This window comes from Dryobates pubescens, chromosome Z (assembly GCF_014839835.1).
Source record: "Dryobates pubescens isolate bDryPub1 chromosome Z, bDryPub1.pri, whole genome shotgun sequence".
Taxonomy (NCBI): Eukaryota; Metazoa; Chordata; class Aves; order Piciformes; family Picidae; genus Dryobates; species Dryobates pubescens.
In genome coordinates this window covers 88,996,920-89,014,981 of record NC_071657.1, presented here as the reverse complement: position 1 = coordinate 89,014,981, position 18,062 = coordinate 88,996,920, and the positions used below count along the sequence as shown (strand labels likewise).

The 18,062-nt window shown below is 42.5% G+C and overlaps 1 protein-coding gene across 1 annotated transcript in view; it reads right to left on the bottom strand.

The window, feature by feature from the left end:
- Positions 1-17,509, bottom strand: part of TARS1 (threonyl-tRNA synthetase 1) — a 37,087-nt gene extending 19,578 nt beyond the window's left edge. Inside the window, exon 1 of the mRNA XM_054178079.1 lies at positions 16,979-17,509. Within this exon, the coding sequence (XP_054034054.1) occupies positions 16,979-17,434 (456 nt within the window). The 5' untranslated portion in view covers positions 17,435-17,509. The remainder of the gene's footprint in view (positions 1-16,978) is intronic.
- Positions 17,510-18,062: the final 553 nt, after the last annotated feature.

Sequence of the window (18,062 nt, the reverse complement as noted above, 5' to 3'; positions counted from 1 at the left end):
ATGCAAATATGGTAATCTCAGCTTTGAGACCTGAAATCTTGTGCAGCTTTCTGCATCTTTGCTGATACAACAAAAGAGCAGGCTTCTTTGAAGTCCAGTATAGCATGTTACACTCAGAAATTTAACAACATGTAAAGTAAGGTAAAAAAAGTTGGCATTGAAGTAAAATATCAATAACTGAAGTCCTGTTTCAAACTAGAGCATTCTAGAAAAAAATTAATCTAAGCTTTGGATTTTGATTTTTTTTAACCCTTTTAAAATTATTATTTTTATAGGAAGGAGATAATTATATTTTTAGAAGGATAAAAAAAATAACTGGTATTTCATGCAAAGTAGGAGACCAGTTTTATTTTGTTTCTATATTCAAGGTGGGTTTGTGCACAGCCACTACAGAATGTATTCCAGTAGTCTTCATGGTATCAAGAGGTTTGCTACATCTAGCAGGCATTTTTCTGCTTCTTACAGAAGAGATGTATGCATGTGCTTGCTAGATGGAAAATCCGTAGTAGCAGCAGAAATCCCACTGACCTTTTGTAGACTGGAAGGACACTGCACAGTGACACCCTTGCCCCATCTCTTTTCCAGGGTGCAGGTCCTCTTCAACTGCTGCTCTTGCCACCATGTCTTTCTACCTGAACTGTGGAGATAATGCATTCAGATTGCTCAAGCTCCTTTCGTTCTCTGCTTTGAGGCAGGTTTTTTGTTTGTTTGTTTGTTTTTTAATAAAACACAGTAAAGTTGAGTTTGGTCAAATGTAGGAGACATCCAGTTTCATTGTTCATCATTAGGGATGCTGGAATCACAGGTAAAAAATTCTAGCTGAAACTTCAAATAAGGCTTCACTCCGTAACATCAGATGAGCATCAGACTCCTATTAGGAATCCTTGGGCCCTTTAAAGAAATGAGATGCTGAGTGATTCCCCTCCCCTTCTTTTTCTTCTCAAACTATATTGGCTTTCTGCTTCATCGTAACAAACATGCCAGTGATAACTCATGTCTCATCCACACATCTCAAATTTACCCCTATTTCATTGGCTAAGAGGTTTTGGAATACTTGTAATTGACTCAATGTTTTGTCATCTCACATTAGGAAAAGTATTAGGTATGCCATCATTCAATTAAACCCAGATATTTCCTGTGTTCTTTTGATAGAGATCGTACAAGTCATTTTGGGGGCCACATTATGAACCCAAGTGATGTATCTAGGACTAAGATACTTTTCAAAACCTTAGCCTTGAGGATGAACTTCTCCCACCCCACATCCACCCCCTAGTATTACAGCATATTACTCCAATTTTCCAGATTTGGAATCTGGATTTATACTTAAGGACAAAGAAAATACTGTCTTTCTTTCTTTCTTTTATTTTATTTTTTTTTTTTTTTTTTGGTACTGGTCTCAGGAAAAGATGTGATGTCTGCAGTTGTGTGAATCTGTAACTCCCTCTCTGGTCTCCACTCTCAGTCTTGTGACTGGGCTCTGAGAAGGGGATTCATATTTCCATTTCATATTCCTTGTTCAATATACAATGGTGATGCAACGGTCAGTTAAAAATTGAAATACAATATTAGCAATTTCATATACTGATGAGGAAGAGTGCTAACTAGAAAAAATTAAAATCACATGTCTTTAATGAACTAATGTTAAAAATTCAATAGATACAACTTTTTTTTTTTGCCAAAATTTTGGCTCTTGGACACACCCTTGCTTTTTGTAGCTACATTTAAACTAGCTTTTACTATAACTGAGCATCACCAAGCTATTCTACTACACAGAACTTTTTTTGCCCATATATGCAATTTTCTGGAATCCAAAATACTTTTTGGTAATCTTCCCCCTCAAACAAACAAACAAACAAACAAACAAACGAAACCCAAGCAAACAAAAAAACCCCAACAAAAACAAACCACCCCAAACCCAACAAAACAGTTATGGTTCATTTTAGTGTGCATTTCAGAATGTAAAGTCTGAGAATCTGGTTTATTTCAGATATTTTTGTAAAAATGGAATTCCAGATTCTGAGGAGCTTTTTTCCCCCCTATAGACATTGCTGGTAATTTTACTTGAGAACAATCTTTTCTTGTAACAGCAATGCATATTCACATAACATCTATACAGCAATACATATTTACATAACAGTGATATTTACATAATACTTAAACAATTAAAAGTTAATTTTTATTTTTTTTTTTTTACATTTTTAAAGTAATTAACCTGATCAGACTTACTTCCTGATACCCTTACCAGAAAAAGTAATGGTTTGCATGTTACAGAGATCTGTAACATCACTCTGAGCTGAGTCCTCCATGCCGTGGCAACAGGAGGAATTTCCTACATAATGAGATTAGGAGCAAGAAATGCATTTCCAAGCCATTCCTTTGGTACAGTCCATAAGCATTGGTTTTCCAAATTCAATTTCTTACTCCAAATAATCTCCATCATACTCCAGAATGGAAATTGGGTCAAAATACAAAAGGACAAAAAAAAAATAATAATTATATATTCCTTTACGTTCTCCTGCAGGTGCTCCATCAACAATTTTGTGGGGGGAAATGGCAGACAATACGAGGAAAACAGATGCTGTGTTCTAAGATTTTGTTGCCTTTGACCATATTTTTCATTGCAGTTATGACTTTATTGTACATACTTTGAGTGAAATTTATTTTATTTGAAAAGTATGTTCTTGGTTTCTCTTCCTAGCCATGACTCAAATGTTCTGATGATCTTCTTACTAACATCCCTTTCTAATGATGTTTCGTGGACACAATCCAGTAACAATGCTTCAAATAAAGCAATACATTAAAGCTGCTGAAAACACGGACATCTTAACTGTGAATTTTGTCAAACTGTTGTGACAAGTTATATGAAGGCTTTATTCTTTGTGTTCTTTTTCCTTGGAAGTACTTGGAATCTTACTAAAAATACTACTAAACTGGTAAATCATTTCAAGGTTTTCTCACTACAGGGAGAGAGGACAGAATCTTAGCAGTAGCTGCCAGAAGATGGATTCTTGAGGGACTCTACTGTTGGATACTGATTAGAGGAAGAAGAAATTCTGAGGGGGTACAAGAAGTTTTATTTATTCAGTTTACCTGAAAGAATAGGTAATTGCACAACAATTGCATGGGGTAAAGGGTTCCTGGGTTACATAGAATACATAGAATACATAGAATAAACCAGGTTGGAAGAGACCTTCAAGATCATCACATCCAACCCATCAACCAATCCAACACCGCCCAAACAACTAACCCACGGCACCAAGCACCCCATCAAGTCTTCTCCTGAAAACCTCCAGTGATGGCGACTCCACCACCTCCCCAGGCAGCCCATTCCAATGTGCAATCACTCTTTCTGTATAGAACTTTTTTCTAACATCCAGCCTGAACCTCCCCTGGTGCAGCCTGAGACTGTGTCCTCTTGTTCTGGTACTGCTTGCCTGGGAGAAGAGACCAACATCCGACTGTCTACAACCTCCCTTCAGGTAGTTGTAGAGAGTAATAAGGTCACCCCTGAGTCTCCTCTTCTCCAGGCTAAGCAACCCCAGCTCCCTCAGCCTCTCCTCGTAGGGCTTATGTTCCAAACCCCTCACCAACTTTGTTGCTCTTCTCTGGACTCATTCCAGCAAGTCAACATCCTTCCTAAACTGAGGGGCCCAGAACTGGACACAGTACTCGAGGTGCGGCCTAACCAGTGCAGTGTACAGGGGCAGAATGACCTCCCTGCTCCTGCTGGCCACACTGTTCCTGATGCAGGCCAGGATGCCATTGGCCCTCTTAGCTGCCTGGGCACACTGCAGGCTCATGTTCAGTCTACCGTCGACCAGCACCCCCAGGTCCCTCTCAGCTAGGCTAGGATGAAGTTTACTTTCTTAACTAGAAGCCAGGTGGTGCCACACCTATAGCCCCTAAACTAGCCAGTGGAGTATTCTATGCCATGAATGTCAAGCCCAGGGTTCTGGTGGAAGGTCAGCAAATTTCTGGTAACTCATTTTATACATTACTTTTTCACTGTTGTGGCTATTACAGATGTTAATTCATTCTTTATATAGTTCTATTTAAACTTTCCTTTTTCTCAGCCCACAAGTCTTTGATTTTTGCTCCCAGTTTCTACTTCTTGTCTTACCAGGGCATGTGTTGGAAGTGCAAATATTGGAAATAAGAAAGCATAACTGCTGATTAAGCATCTAGGTCTGAACCAGATACTTCAACTGGTTAAAGGCCCAGCAGTCTGTATTTGGTGATGGGATCAAAACAGGAATCTTGGTGGAGGCCAGATGTGGTCCTGGCATTCCTTTGTCTTGATTATCACAGCAATTAACTGTTCCTGACCACAGTTTGTGTTTCCTTGGTTGAAGACATCAAGTCCCATCAAGAAATGTTTGTGCAACTGAAAAGCTCACTTACTGATATGGCTACAGTCCTACACACACACTTCACACAATAGAAAACTGAGTTATAAATAATAGCCCTTTGGGAACCCAATTCATGGACTGGACAAGAATTTGACGATAAAGCCCTGGGAAGACATCTACAGCTTTTGTCTTCCTCCCCAGAAGCTTATCCCTTTGGTAAACTGTGACCAAGTGTATTTTGTCCTGGGTAATGACACACGTAATTACAATTCCATTTTCTTAAAGCTGTATAGCTATTTCTGCAGTTAAGTTCCTGTCACCAGGAGTCATAAAGTCTCTGTATATATATACAGAATACAGTATTAACCAGGTTGGAAAAGACCTTTGAGATTATCAAGTCCACCCTATCACCCAACACCATCTAATCAACTAAACCATGGCACTAAGTGCCTCATCCAGTCTCTTTTTAAACACTTCCAGTGATGGTGACTCCACTACTTCCCTGGGCAGCCCATTCTAATGGCAAATCACTCTTTCTGTGAAGAATTTCTTCCTAACATCCAGCCTAAACCTCCCCTGGCGCAGCTTGTACTGTGTCCTCTCATTCTGACACAGGTTGTCTGGGAGAAGAGACCAACCCCCACCTGGCTACCACCTCCCTTCAGGTAGTTGTAGAGAGCAAAAAGGTCTCCTCTGAGCCTTCTCTTCTCCAGGCTAAGCAACCCCAGCTCCCTCAGCCTCTCCATAGGGCTTGTGCTCCAAACCCCACACCAGCTTTGTTGCCCTCAGCTTCCAGTCATCTGGGACCTCAGCAGTGAGCCAGGATTGTTGAAAAGTGATGGAGAGCAGCTTGGCCAGCTCATCTGCCAGCTCTCTCAGTACCCTAGGATGGATCCCATCCAGTCCCATGGACTTGTGGAGATCCAAGTAGCTGAGCAGATCTCTAACTGCTTCCTCCTTGGATTACAGGGGAACTATGCTGCTCCCTGCCTCCATCTGCCAGCTCAGGAGGCCAGTTGTCTGGAAGACAGCCTGTCCTAATATTAAAAATGGAGGCAAAGAAAGTGTTAATTGCTTCTGCCTTTTCCTCATCTTTTGTTACAATATTCCCCTCTGTGTCCACTAAGGATGCCTCTCCTCTTGCCATTAATATATTTATAAAAGCATTTTTTGTTGTCCTTCACAGCAGTGGCCAGTCTAAGCTCTAAATGGGCTTTTGCCTCTCTAATTTTTTTCCTCTGTGACCTAGCAACATCCTTAAACATTTCATGTGTTACCTCTCCTTTCTTCCAAAGATGATACACCTTCTTTTTTCCCTTTAATTCGTTCAGAAGCTCATTGTCCATCCAGGCTGGCCATCTACCCTGTTGGCTCATATGTTACAAGTATAAATAAACCATGTTGTTTGTGCACCTGACTGCTGAAATGCAGCTGGACCTACAGCAATTGATACATCTGGTGTCAGACCTATAGCAAGCCACCCTAATTGCATCCCTACTAAGAGATAAGTCCAGCCACTCCTAGCCCCTCTAATCTCTGAGAACTTTGGCTAGAATGCAAGGGTATTAATCTCTTACTAAATCTACCCCCAGTTTATGCAACAGGGTCAGGGGGCAGTTGTGTGAGCAGCTGTGTGGGGCTGGGCTGCAGCTGGACCTGAATCCATGACAGACCACACCTCTTCCATTTTCCAGACTAAGTAAACTTAACTTTTGAACCTGTCTCAGGGGACATGCTTCCACACTGCTTCTTCCCTTACATACTCTCCTGTTTGTCTGTGTTTCTCTCAGAACAAGAGTGCTCAAAGCAAACAGTACTCTTGCAGAGCAGAGAGGACTGTTGCTCGACCTGACCTACTTGCAAAGCAGCATCATGTTGCTCACTCACCTTCAGCACATGGCTTTTTATGAAGAGCAGAATCTTCTCTGCAGCACTGTTCTGTCCTGTATTCTGCTTTTTTGCATACTTCACTGAAGGACTAAAAACTAACTCTCCAGTTTATTATAATGATCAAAACTTCAAACTATTCACCTGTCCTCATTCATCCTTGACATGTTTATGGATTTTTAACACATACTCTTCACTCCTTCATGTGCCTAAATGACTTTTTGGACAAGAACCAAACACAGGATAGAATCAGCTTAGGTATCATTCTGACAGCTGCTTTCCAAGTATATTTTTTCCAAGCATTATGTCAGTTTCATCAAATCACACAAGTGTTCAGTGCACTAATGCAGCCTATAGTAACACTGACTTTTTTGTTTCAATAAAGTGATTATTAACAGCTGGCTGAATATGACCAGCAGTGTGCTCAGGTGGTCAAGAAGACCAACAACCTGTATCAGGAAAAAGGTTACAAGCAAGACCAGGGAAGTGATTATCCCCTTGTACTCAGCCCTGGTGAGGGTATACCTTGAGTACTGTGTGCAGTTTTGGGCCCCTCATTACAAGAAGACCTTCCTGCTTTTTACAGCCACCTGAAAGGAGTTCAGTCTCTTCTCTCTAGTAACAAGTGATAGGACAAGAGAAAACAGCCCCAAGTTGTGCCAGGTGGGGTTTAGGTTGGATATTCTAAGAAACTTTTTTAGTGAAAGTGTTATTGAACACTTTAATAGGCTCCCCAGGGAGGTGGATGAACATCAGTCACTGAATGGGTTCAAAAGAGGTGTGATGTGGTGCTAAGGGACATGGTTTAGGACTGACTTGATAGAGTTACATAAAGGTTGGACTTGATCTTCTAGGTCTTTTCTAGTCAAAATGATTCTATGATGGTTTTCACTGCTGGCTGCACTCATTGCTCTCCTGTCTCTCTGATGTCTCCCTATTAGTTTGTCAGGATTCTGGCTCTGTCTTCACATGATTCTTAACACCTGGAAAGCACTGCATTGTTCGCAGTATGTAGCACATACTTACACAGCCTGTGCTGCTAGGCTCTGTACATAAGCTTTCCTTTCACAAACATGAAGTCAGTCACCCCTTTAAACAAGAGTACTGTTTAATCTTGGCACCATGGGTAAACCACAGGAGTGATGGTTAAAAAAGTTATATATTGTCTACGTATATGTAGATAATAAAATATATATTTATTTTATCTTCTAGATCACCTGTGCCCAAGATGCCATCTTGGGTGCAGCTGCACTGGCATAAAAAAATCTGTTAGTGCAGCTCACCTGGAGCTGTTTTCTCCATAACACCAGCAGTTATCACACCCTCCAGTCTCTTGGCATTTCTTCAAGTAGAGCTGCTCCTTAGCCTGGTTCTGTCAAATGACATAGTTCAGCAGAAACACCTTTTCTACTCAAACCATACTGACAGAATGAGGGTAAGTAGCAATTACACATGCAACTGTTCTGGCATACCTGGAAGTGCAGCAAACTCTGGCAGCAGTACTCAGCCAGCCAGATAGCTAGGGACTGGAGGCCCATCCCCAAATTCCTTCTTTCGGATCAGCTACTGCCAGAATATGTGTGACCTCAAGGCAATTTTTGGCCTTTTTTTAAAAATTCATGGCAATTGAGTTTGGCCAGAAAAAACGCACACAAAAGCCAGATCACACTTCAGCTACAAATTACATTGGGGTCTTGCTGTGCTCTGTCCTGCATTGGATAAACTCCTGACTGCTGTTGAGAGAACAAAGTTGGCCAAACTCATCTTCCTAAAAGGTTCTGTCTGGTATTAAAAAAGAATGATGTAGAAATTAAAGCTGAAGAAAACAAAATCTTTAAAACCTATTTTATGTCCTTGTTAATCTTCTGTGAAAATATCAGGAAAATTTAAGAGGAGAAAAAAAATATAAATCCACTTCTTCAGAAAGATATCTGATTACTGCTAAAATTTCTACAGTTATATATGTTTGCTCTTTCTGTCTGCTTTGGCAGCAAAAGACATGGAAGAGGTAAATTTTTTTTACAAATATAAGGAATGTTTTTGTCCTTTAGATAGTTTGTAAATGCTCAGACAAGAGAACGAGTTAAACATTTTCAAGCAGGTTTGTGTGTGTGTGTGTGTGTGATAAAAGCATTTACTTATGCTGTCAGCAAAACCAAAATGCATAACTAAAGGAAATAACCAGTAGGCTCTTTAGATATATGTGGCAAACTGCACAGAAAGAAGACATGACTTCCTATAGGTCTCTTCTCAGTGTGCAAGTAGAAGCCACACTTCCAAAAGCCTTGCTTTTTGCAGAGAAGATAAGGACACCTCCATTTCCTAATCCTCTGCTTCTGGCTGTTTGAAGAAGTGATGTGTAAACTGCCAAGTGCCTGTCTCCTAGCAGGAACTTGAAGATCTGTCCATTTTGTTTGTGGAACTCTTACACCTCTTGGTCAAATTAAATGGCATTAACAGAGATATGAAATAGCTAGTTCCTCATTATGTGTAAAATCTCCTCTTTTGGTATGTAACACTTCATTGCTCTGTGCTGTTTCCATTACTTTACTGTGTCTTCCTCCATACACCCATCTGGAGCATCTGTCCTTCTCTCTCAATAATCTCATTTGTACTCATTCCAGTGATGTAATGAAAAATGACAAATGTGTATTCCAGCAAGTCAATACAGACATTTTTTACTAAAGGACATTAGTGCTCTTATAAACTGGAAATGACAGGCCTCCTGAAGTACTCTTTTTTTTTTAAAAGTAATTATTTAAAATATTTTAAAAATCAACTCACTGAAACAAGATCTATCAGTTGTATTAAAAGAGGGTTTTCCCCATACTTTCCCTATAAATTAATCAGTAAATAACATGCAAGTGAAAAGCCAACTCAAATAGAGTTCCGGCCTCCAGTCTCTGGCAGCTTGCTGCTGTCCTTTCAGATCTCTTGCTCTGCCATGCCAACACAAGTGCAGACCATGTCAATAAACTGGTCTGACTTTTAAATAAATCCACAGTTTCCCTCAGAATAATCTTAATCAATTTCTAGGCTCATATTGCTATGTAAACTGATACTGACTGTAGTGCTGAATATCCGGCCAAAGCTTAGATGTCTGTTTTCATTATGTTGTGAAATTTCTGTTCCATTGATATGGAAATACATATGAAAGTAGCACAGCACAACAGTTTCTGTCTTGATATTACACATAAAAGCAATCCAACTCTTTGGCTGATCTAGGATGTCTGATTCCAGCTCTGTTTATGAGGGACACCATGACAAGATTTCTAGTATTTTTTACAAGCAGTATGGGTACCTATTGTAAAGTTACTAAATCTCAAGCAGAAATGATCTTTGATCTCCAAAGCCTTTAAGTTTTCTGGACAGAATTGCTGTGGTGTTGCTGAAGCACAACAGATGTTTGTATTTCAGCACTTTCTATTTATCTCAAAATATGATACGGGTTTTTTGATCGAGGCAAATGCATATGAGGAACAAGGTGGCCATTGTCCTGTGCATTTCAGGGGTGACCATCCAAGGCTGAAGTGAGCCCAGCAAAGAGACAAAGGTATTTGTAAATCCAAGGAGCACATTTTGCAGCTCTGAGACATGGAAATGAAAACAAAAGTGAAAATCTCCACAAGGTTAAGTCATTAAGTCATTATTACAGCCATACTCTGATGTAAACCAAGATAATTTATGCTTCTAATTCAGTTCATTAGCATAAAGGATTCTATATCCAGGTATTATCTATAAACACAGAAACCTGTTGCCTGCAGAAAGTGAACCATTTCCAGTGTAGTGTAGGGAAAAGAGGCTCAAAAATACCCAGCCTCTGATAATTTTTTCAATACCACCACAAAACAACTTTCAGAGCAGTGTTGTATTACTCACAGACTTGCAATACACCCACAAGAGCAATAGTTCTCTTTTGTATGTGGAACAGAAATGACATCTACACCACATCCATAACCATGCTATACAAGCAGTGCACTTCTTTGTGGATTTACAAGTAATGTGGGACTCCATTGCCTGTAAGACCCAACTATCTTATTTTCACTTGTGATCTGGGTTATGCTTAGCCTGGTCAATCATTTAAAATGTCTTCTTTTGTCTTTCAAAGAACCTTGCAAGCATTGCACTGCTTCTGAGTGTTTGTTCACATTGGTTCAAGTTTGGCACTAGTTCAACACCAATCAGTACATACATATCCATACAAAATAGGAAGGCTAAGATTTCCCTAGTGGAGATTTAGAACCTAAATGGCACGCAAACATAGCATACTTTATTATTAATGAGGACCATGATAAAAATTGGTTGAAACAAAACATTGCCTAAATTGAATAAAAAATGTGAAGAGTCCTGCAACCTAAAGCATTTTCTTTCTGCGAAGCATGAGAAGTGCTTTGGAAAATCTATGTTAGGAGAGAAATAAGCATCACTGTGCTCAGCTGTCCCTGGAGAACTGCCAGTGCTACAGTATCTCAGGAAGAAGGAGAGGAATCAGTCCAGATTTCCCCAGGACTACACAAAGAAAATGAAATGAGGCTTCCCAGTGTTATTTCTGATATTTCTTATCCAGCAGTCTGGGGCAGCTGAGGTCTTCCTGAGTCCTGGCCCAAAGCAGATATATTCACCCCTTTAGTGCACTGGCTGCATACAGGATAGGGGTAGAGGTAAATCTCAGTTCCTGGGGATGGACAGTGCAGGTACAAGCAAGTTTGCAAGGGGGTGATTGCACGTGGAGGAGATGAAATCTTGGATTTATGATGATAATGTTGCATCAGTCTTTCTAACCTTAGAATTCACTTTTGGCTGAATGTAAATGTGCCTGTCCCTCGCACAGAGGCTCCTTCCCCCTCACATTGAAGGGCTGGGGTTTAAAAAAACAAAAAGATGCCAGAGTTTTTTATAAATACAAGGCAATTAGTATTTCCATAATCTCTTCAGGAATCTCCATAATCTCTTTAAGACAAAGTTAGAATGAGAATAAAAACAACAAAAAATGCCACGGTAGATGCACATTCTGAAAACTTGAAGCCAAGCTGTTAATGTTCAACTCAAATGATACACAACTGAAGATAGTGCCCATTAATGGTTGTATGGCTGTGTGTAATGCCATTTTATAGAGGACAGTATCGAGCAGGCTGGAGTAAGTAAAGTTAAGAAAGTAATAACAGATATCTTATTACTGTATTTGTTGAAAACTGCAGTTTTGTAGTTCTGTATGTTTTAGCTTTCTTTAATTTTGGAAATAATAAAGTTCCTATTGCAGCTGCAGACATGCCTTGACTGCAGAAATGCAGGTCATTAATACTAGTCAAACGGAGGGAAAGAAAGATATGCTTTGCAATAATCCATAAAGAAACTGCTTTGATTTGGATGTCATAGGATTACTGAAGATAAATTAACTTCCAATATAAATATAATTTTATGCACATGGTTATTACTTTAAAACACTTCAAAAGATGATTTTGCCTGCCTCTTGTAGAACTTGCAGTGTAGACCCTGCAATGTCAGTCTTCCTGATACGGGTGATGATTTACTAGAAACTGATAAATGCTATATACAATTTGTGACACTTTTAGTGGCATCATACAAATGAAAATCTATTTTTCTGTATTTTAAAACTAATATTAGTCAAATGAGGCCTATATTTACTTGGCAATATTTTGTATATTTAGACACATTCATTACTAAGTGAACAGTTTATTATTCACAAAGACTAGAACTTTAATTGGAAAGGATATAAATGTAATTTAGACATGCTCTTTTGTTGCCTGCTGCTGTAATACAGGGTTATTCTCACAATTTCACAAGCTAACCTGTTTTTCTTACATAAAATACACCAGAGCTGATTTAAGGTTGTTAATGCCAGCAGGAGCAGGGAGGTCATTGTGCCCCTGTACTCTGCATTGGTTAGGCCACACCTTGAGTACTGTGTCCAGTTCTGGGCCCCTCAGTTTAGGAAGGACATCGAGACACTTGAACGTGTCCAGAGAAGGGCAACAAGGCTGGGGAGAGGCCTTGAGCACAAGCCCTATGAGGAGAGGCTGAGGGAGCTGGGATTGTTTAGCCTGGAGAAGAGAAGGATCAGAGGCGACCTCATTGCCCTCTACAACTACCTGAAGGGTGGTTGTAGACAGGAGGGGGTTGGTCTCTTCTCCCAGGCAACCAGCACCAGAACAAGGGGACACAGTCTCAAGTTGTGTCAGGGGAGGTTTAGACTCGAGGTGAGGAAAAAGTTCTTTACTGAGCGAGTCATTCGTCATTGGAATGGGCTGCCCAGGGAGGTGGTGGAGTCGCCGTCCCTGGAGGTGTTCAAGGGGAGATTGGACGTGGCACTTGGTGCTATGATCTAGTTGTGAGGTCTGTTGGAACAGGTTGGACTTGATGATCCTTGGGGTCTCTTCCAACCTTAGTTACTGTGATACTGTGATACTGTGTGATACTGTGAATGCTGATCCTGCATGCAGTGAGGGACAGTGCTTCAGGGAGTCTCCAAAGTCTTCTGATGGAAATGAAGGTATGGATCCAGTTCCTTTGCTATAACTATATGGGATGCAGAAAATAAGACTGTACACACTTGCTGACTGTGATTTATACTGTATAGTCCCAAAATATTAATTTGGGCCCTCCTGAAATTCCTGTAGCTCACACTAGATGTTGGAAATCTAATTTTGATAAACTGACTTATGTCCCTAACATGTGTATCTGTCCCAGTTATTCTGCACCAGACTGGGACCTTCTAAGATAATTCTGAGAACAGGATTTTTCTCTATGGCATGGCAGCTCTTCTGTATTTTGCCTCAAATGTTGTATCACTGCAAAGATTTGTCATCTTTCATCCTGTTACCTCCCATTCAGTATTACCTTGCAGATGCAAGCAAACAGAACAAGTACTGATTGGATTATGCTGTGTTGGGGTTTATCCCTATATTTTGTATGCTTTAGAGGAGTACATGATTTTGAAATGCTGAGAACATGAGCAAAATCTGCTACTGAGTGGAGGTCAGGTTTTTTTCATCCTAGCATGTGCTGCTCACCTTTCACTGTTGGTGGGAATCGATGGGCAGATGCAGCACCATGTGATTCTTAGGACTACAAAGCCATGATTTTAGCAGTGTTAGCAAAGCTGAACAGTGTAGTGGAGGGATGATCTTTAGATTACCTTAGACCTCTAGGTCATCACAGCTTGTCTTCCCAAGTTCTGTTCTCATATGTAAAGAAAAAATTACATCCACCTGCCTGTCTTTACCTTACTTTGTGCTTTCAAGTGGAAGTTGTTAAGGCAACAAGAGTAGCAGATTCTGCAAAGTATTGCCATTGTCTGTATTGTGTGGATGCTCACATTTTGTGTGGGTAGATTCATCTGGTATATATATATCTATCTATATCTATATCTATATCTATGCAAAGAGGTTGGTTTGTCCCTTTTCCCTACCTCTTTTTTTTTTTTTCCAGCATCAGATAAGGCCATCTTGAGTTTTCATGCTGCCATATTTTCACCTACAGCTCTGTTGTATATCTACTTAACACATGAATACAAAGGCAGGGCCACAAAATGCGAAAAGAGACACACAGATGCAGCACGTTGCAGGTGACATGGAGTGAGATGGGTCACGTGTTGTCGCATCTCCTAGGTGTGTTCCTGAAGAGCATGGATTCACTGAAATAGAACAGAGTGGTTTTTTTTAAAAACAAAAAAATTGGAAATCTGAAATAGCCAGATATATTTGCAGTACAGATGGTAAAAATATTTCATCCTTTCAGCCTCTAGGGGGGACTGTGTTTTCAGCGAACCTCTCTGAGAAGAATTTCCTTAATCTGGGACAGGCTGTTCAGACTGTTGCTAATGCTAGCTGGAAGTTAAGTGATCTTGATTTGTGTATGAGTTACTTTTGGGGGAAGGTAGCCAGTGTCTCAGATGACTTTAGTCCTAAAGGGCCAGCCTGAAACCTCTGCAGTCCACAGGCATTCTGCCTGCTACTGATTCAGAACTGCGGGATTTGTTCCTATTCAAAAGCATTTATGTAGTTAAAAAAAGGTCCATGGAGAAATGTTGACTGTATAGGTACGGAGAATACTGTAAGTGAACTAATAATGATGTGACATTTTGAATTGGGATTAAGAAGTAAATTATTTTGTATTTCTGGCTCAGAAAAATAAATCCATGACAGGCTTTAATTGTTCTCTACAAACCCACTGAAATGTGTGTGACACTTTGGGCCCACAAAGACACTGGCTCACATAAGGCTGAATGTGATTGGTCAGGTGAGTAAGGAGCATATACTGTAGGGCAAATATTTTTCTGAAAGCAACAAAATTGGTGATTGATGCTGCTACAGTTACATAGTACCAGCTAGATGCCTTTTGTTTCTTTTCCCCCCTCATGCTGGCTCTGCTTCTCCCAGCAGTACTTTACCTCACAAGGAGCAGCTAGTGTGGAGGGATAGAAGCACTGAGATTTATGGGCTTTCTATCTTTTCTGTTGTGTTTACACAGCTTACACTCAAATAAGTCAGTTAGGAGAGTATGGAACTCACATGTAAAATGAAAAAGATATTCTAGTGGGGGAAGGAGGGAATCAAGTGATCTATCCAGATTTCAATGCTGTAAACACATCTGTACGGTCACCATAAAGCAGTGACTACAAAGGTCAGCATTTCAAAATGTGTCTTAAAATGTTTTTGCAAGCTTTGTGTATATTATAACATTCTGCTTAATCTCCACTATGTTATATGGAATCATTTACAACAAAAAAATGCCTGACATAACTTACAGTACAGGAACACAGAAGACCAGCTTCACCAGGGTGGATGTTTATGTAATATGTAAGAACCCTCTGAAGTTCATTTCAGTAATAAAATAAAACTATGTGAGAGGCACATTTCTCAGAGATGCTACCTTTGAATTTCTTAGCTTCTTTATTTTACTGAGCCCCATTAGATAAATGCTCACGGGGAAAAGAATGATTTATTTGATGATTACTTCTGTACACTGTGCTATCTGCTGTTTCCTTTCCACTTCTTGGTTGTAATTGCACAAGCTTTCCCAGCTTTCTTTTCTTTTTAACAGAGGCATCTTAAAGGTGAGCAGATGGTCACCGCAGGTGAGCAGGTTTCCAATTCATAAACTGTGCAGTGAAGACATCAACAAACCCAGTGTACATATTGTCCTGACAACGACCTCTGTGCTGAACTAAACAAAATAGTTCTGAAGCAGTTCACTCACCTTTTGAATGCAAACCTGGCACTCTGAGTAGCCATAAAACATCAAACTGCACAGCCCTGTTCAGTGTTTGAGGATGTGTGGTGTTACGAAGCACAGAAAAATCCATAGAGAGATATCCTTCAGGATTTTGCTGTCAAAAAGCATCACATATTCCAAAGTCTCTTCCCCAAAACATTTTTCACATTATGCATTGACTTTATTCCAGAAGAAGGCAGTCCATTTTACATGGACACTAACAACATTTTGAGCACAGCAACTTCATGGACAGTAAGTAGAGGTGAACAGGTATGCATTTAACATGCCCTGACCAAGCAGTGTTGTCAAGATAATTCAGAAAGTTTCCTGCTGATAAACACAACTTGTCTCTTTCCCTAGGAAAACCTCTGCTGCTGGAGGCAGTAAGTTGTCTCTGACACACAGTAGGTGGAAAGCAACAGAAAACTGAGACTTCTTGGCATGGGTTATTAGAAAGACCCCAGAGTGATACAGGCAGGGGTCAGGAATCCAGTGCCGGCTTCCCCATAGAGTTATGTCATCACTAAGCATGGGCATCTTCGCGGGTGAGGAAATGGAAGCCGGGCAACTCTGCTTGTACCCTGCTTCAGTGCCCTTCAGGGCGCCCTCAGCACTCTCTAGTGCTGATGCTTCAAAATCCCCTTCACTGAATTCTTTAGCTGCGCTGAGCACGACCCCAAACTCCTTGCGGGGGAGAAGCTAAAATGTTTTCTTTATGAAGCAAAGCACACCTTAACCGCCCTCCCCCGCTTCCCTCCCTCCCGCCTTCAATGAAAAAAAAAAAAAAAGGTGCAATGGGACCCTGTACTGCCCACTACCTCTTGCAGGGACTCACTCGGCAGGGAGGGCAGCAGTGGAGCAGAAAGGTACATAAATGTACACATATAAACATTACATGTGTGATGAGTGCACCCCGTCCGGCGGTTTCCACAGCCTCCGCGCTCGCAGCCGCGGTCGGCAGGAGAGGTGTGCGGGCGCGGGGTGGGGGGCTGTCCGAGGGGGCGGGCGGGAGCGGCCTGGCCGGCTCCTCCCTGCGCACAAACACGGCCGCGCCGCGCCGGGCGTGCCGAGAGCCACCGCCGCTCCCGCGCTATTTAAGCGGGGAGGGCGCAGGCTGGCAGCCCCGCAGGGGGATCTAGCTGGCTGGGCTAATAATAATAACAATAATAGTAATTATTATTATCTATCTATAAGAAAACCAGAAATCAGAGCCGAGATGCTCCGTCCGTAACTCGCAGACGGGAGCAGGTTGTTCGCCAAACACCTGAGAAATAAAGCACGACCGAACAATTTCTAGGAGGGCGGGGAAGGGGGGGTGAAAAGTTTGCCGGAGCGAGGGCGTCTCGCGGGGGGCGGGAGCGATGCCGCCCTGGCTGCTCGGCAGCCTCTGCTGCGTGCTGGCGGCGCGCGCGGCGCTGGGCGGCAGCCCCGCGGGCGCGGAGGCAGCGGCGGAGGAGGAGGAGAAGCTGATCCGGGTGCTGGTGCTGCTGCCGCAGGACGACGCCTACCTCTTCTCGCTGGGGCGGGTGCGGCCGGCGATCGAGTACGCGGTGCGGAGCCTGCGGGAGAGCGATGCCGGCTTGCCGCCCGGCTACACCTTCCAGCTCACCTACGAGGACTCGGCGTGCGGCAACCGCGCCCTCTTCAGCCTGGTGGACATGGTGGCCTTGCAGCGCCGCCGCCCCGACCTGCTGCTGGGGCCTGTCTGCGAGTACGCGGCAGCACCGGTGGCGCGGCTGGCAGCCCACTGGGACGTCCCCATGCTGTCGGCGGGGGCGCTGGCCGCCGGCTTCGGCGCTAAGGGCGGCGAGTACTCGCACCTCACCCGCGTGGCCCCTGCCTACGCCAAGATGGGCGAGATGCTGCTGGCCCTGTTCCGCCACCACCAGTGGAGCCGGGCCACGCTGCTCTACAGCGACAGCAACCCTGAGCGCAGCTGCTACTTCGCCATGGAAGGCGTCCATGTGGTTTTCCAGGAGGAGGCCTTCCACATGGCTGTACACAGCTTCGACGAGAGCAGCCGACACCTCGACCTGGACGACGTCGTTCGCTCCCTCCAGAGCGGTGAGAGGGGTGAGTTGGCGTTAGGGTTCCCAGTTTAGGTCCTCGACGGCTGACTGGGGAAAATAGCTGAGTGCTGGGGCGCTGGGAGCACCGGGAAGGGAAGATTCTAAGGGAGACGGGAGTCACCGCCTGTCACCGCTCATGGGAAGACTCACTGCCGTGCTGTGCCGGCATCCCCTCGCTAGGCAGCCCTAGACGGAGGGAGACCATCTGTGTGGAGCAAAAACTGTCCACAGAAGTTCATTACAGCTTTGCCTTCTGCGGCAGGGAGGGAGGCTTACCCTAGGGGACCACACTGGGAGGATTTTGTGGTATATTAAGAAATCGACTTTGTGCTGGTGGTCTGAGTTACCCTAAATCACTCACATCTGCACAGCAGCAAACCTATTGCTTATTCTCTGAGATTTTTGCAGTGCCCCTCTGTAAGTTCAAAGTCTAAGCAAGATGTTTTCTTCTGCCCCCTGCTGTGTCCTGTTCTCCGACTCCTGCCGTGGGAAGCCCCATCGAGTTACTTCATAAATAACAAAT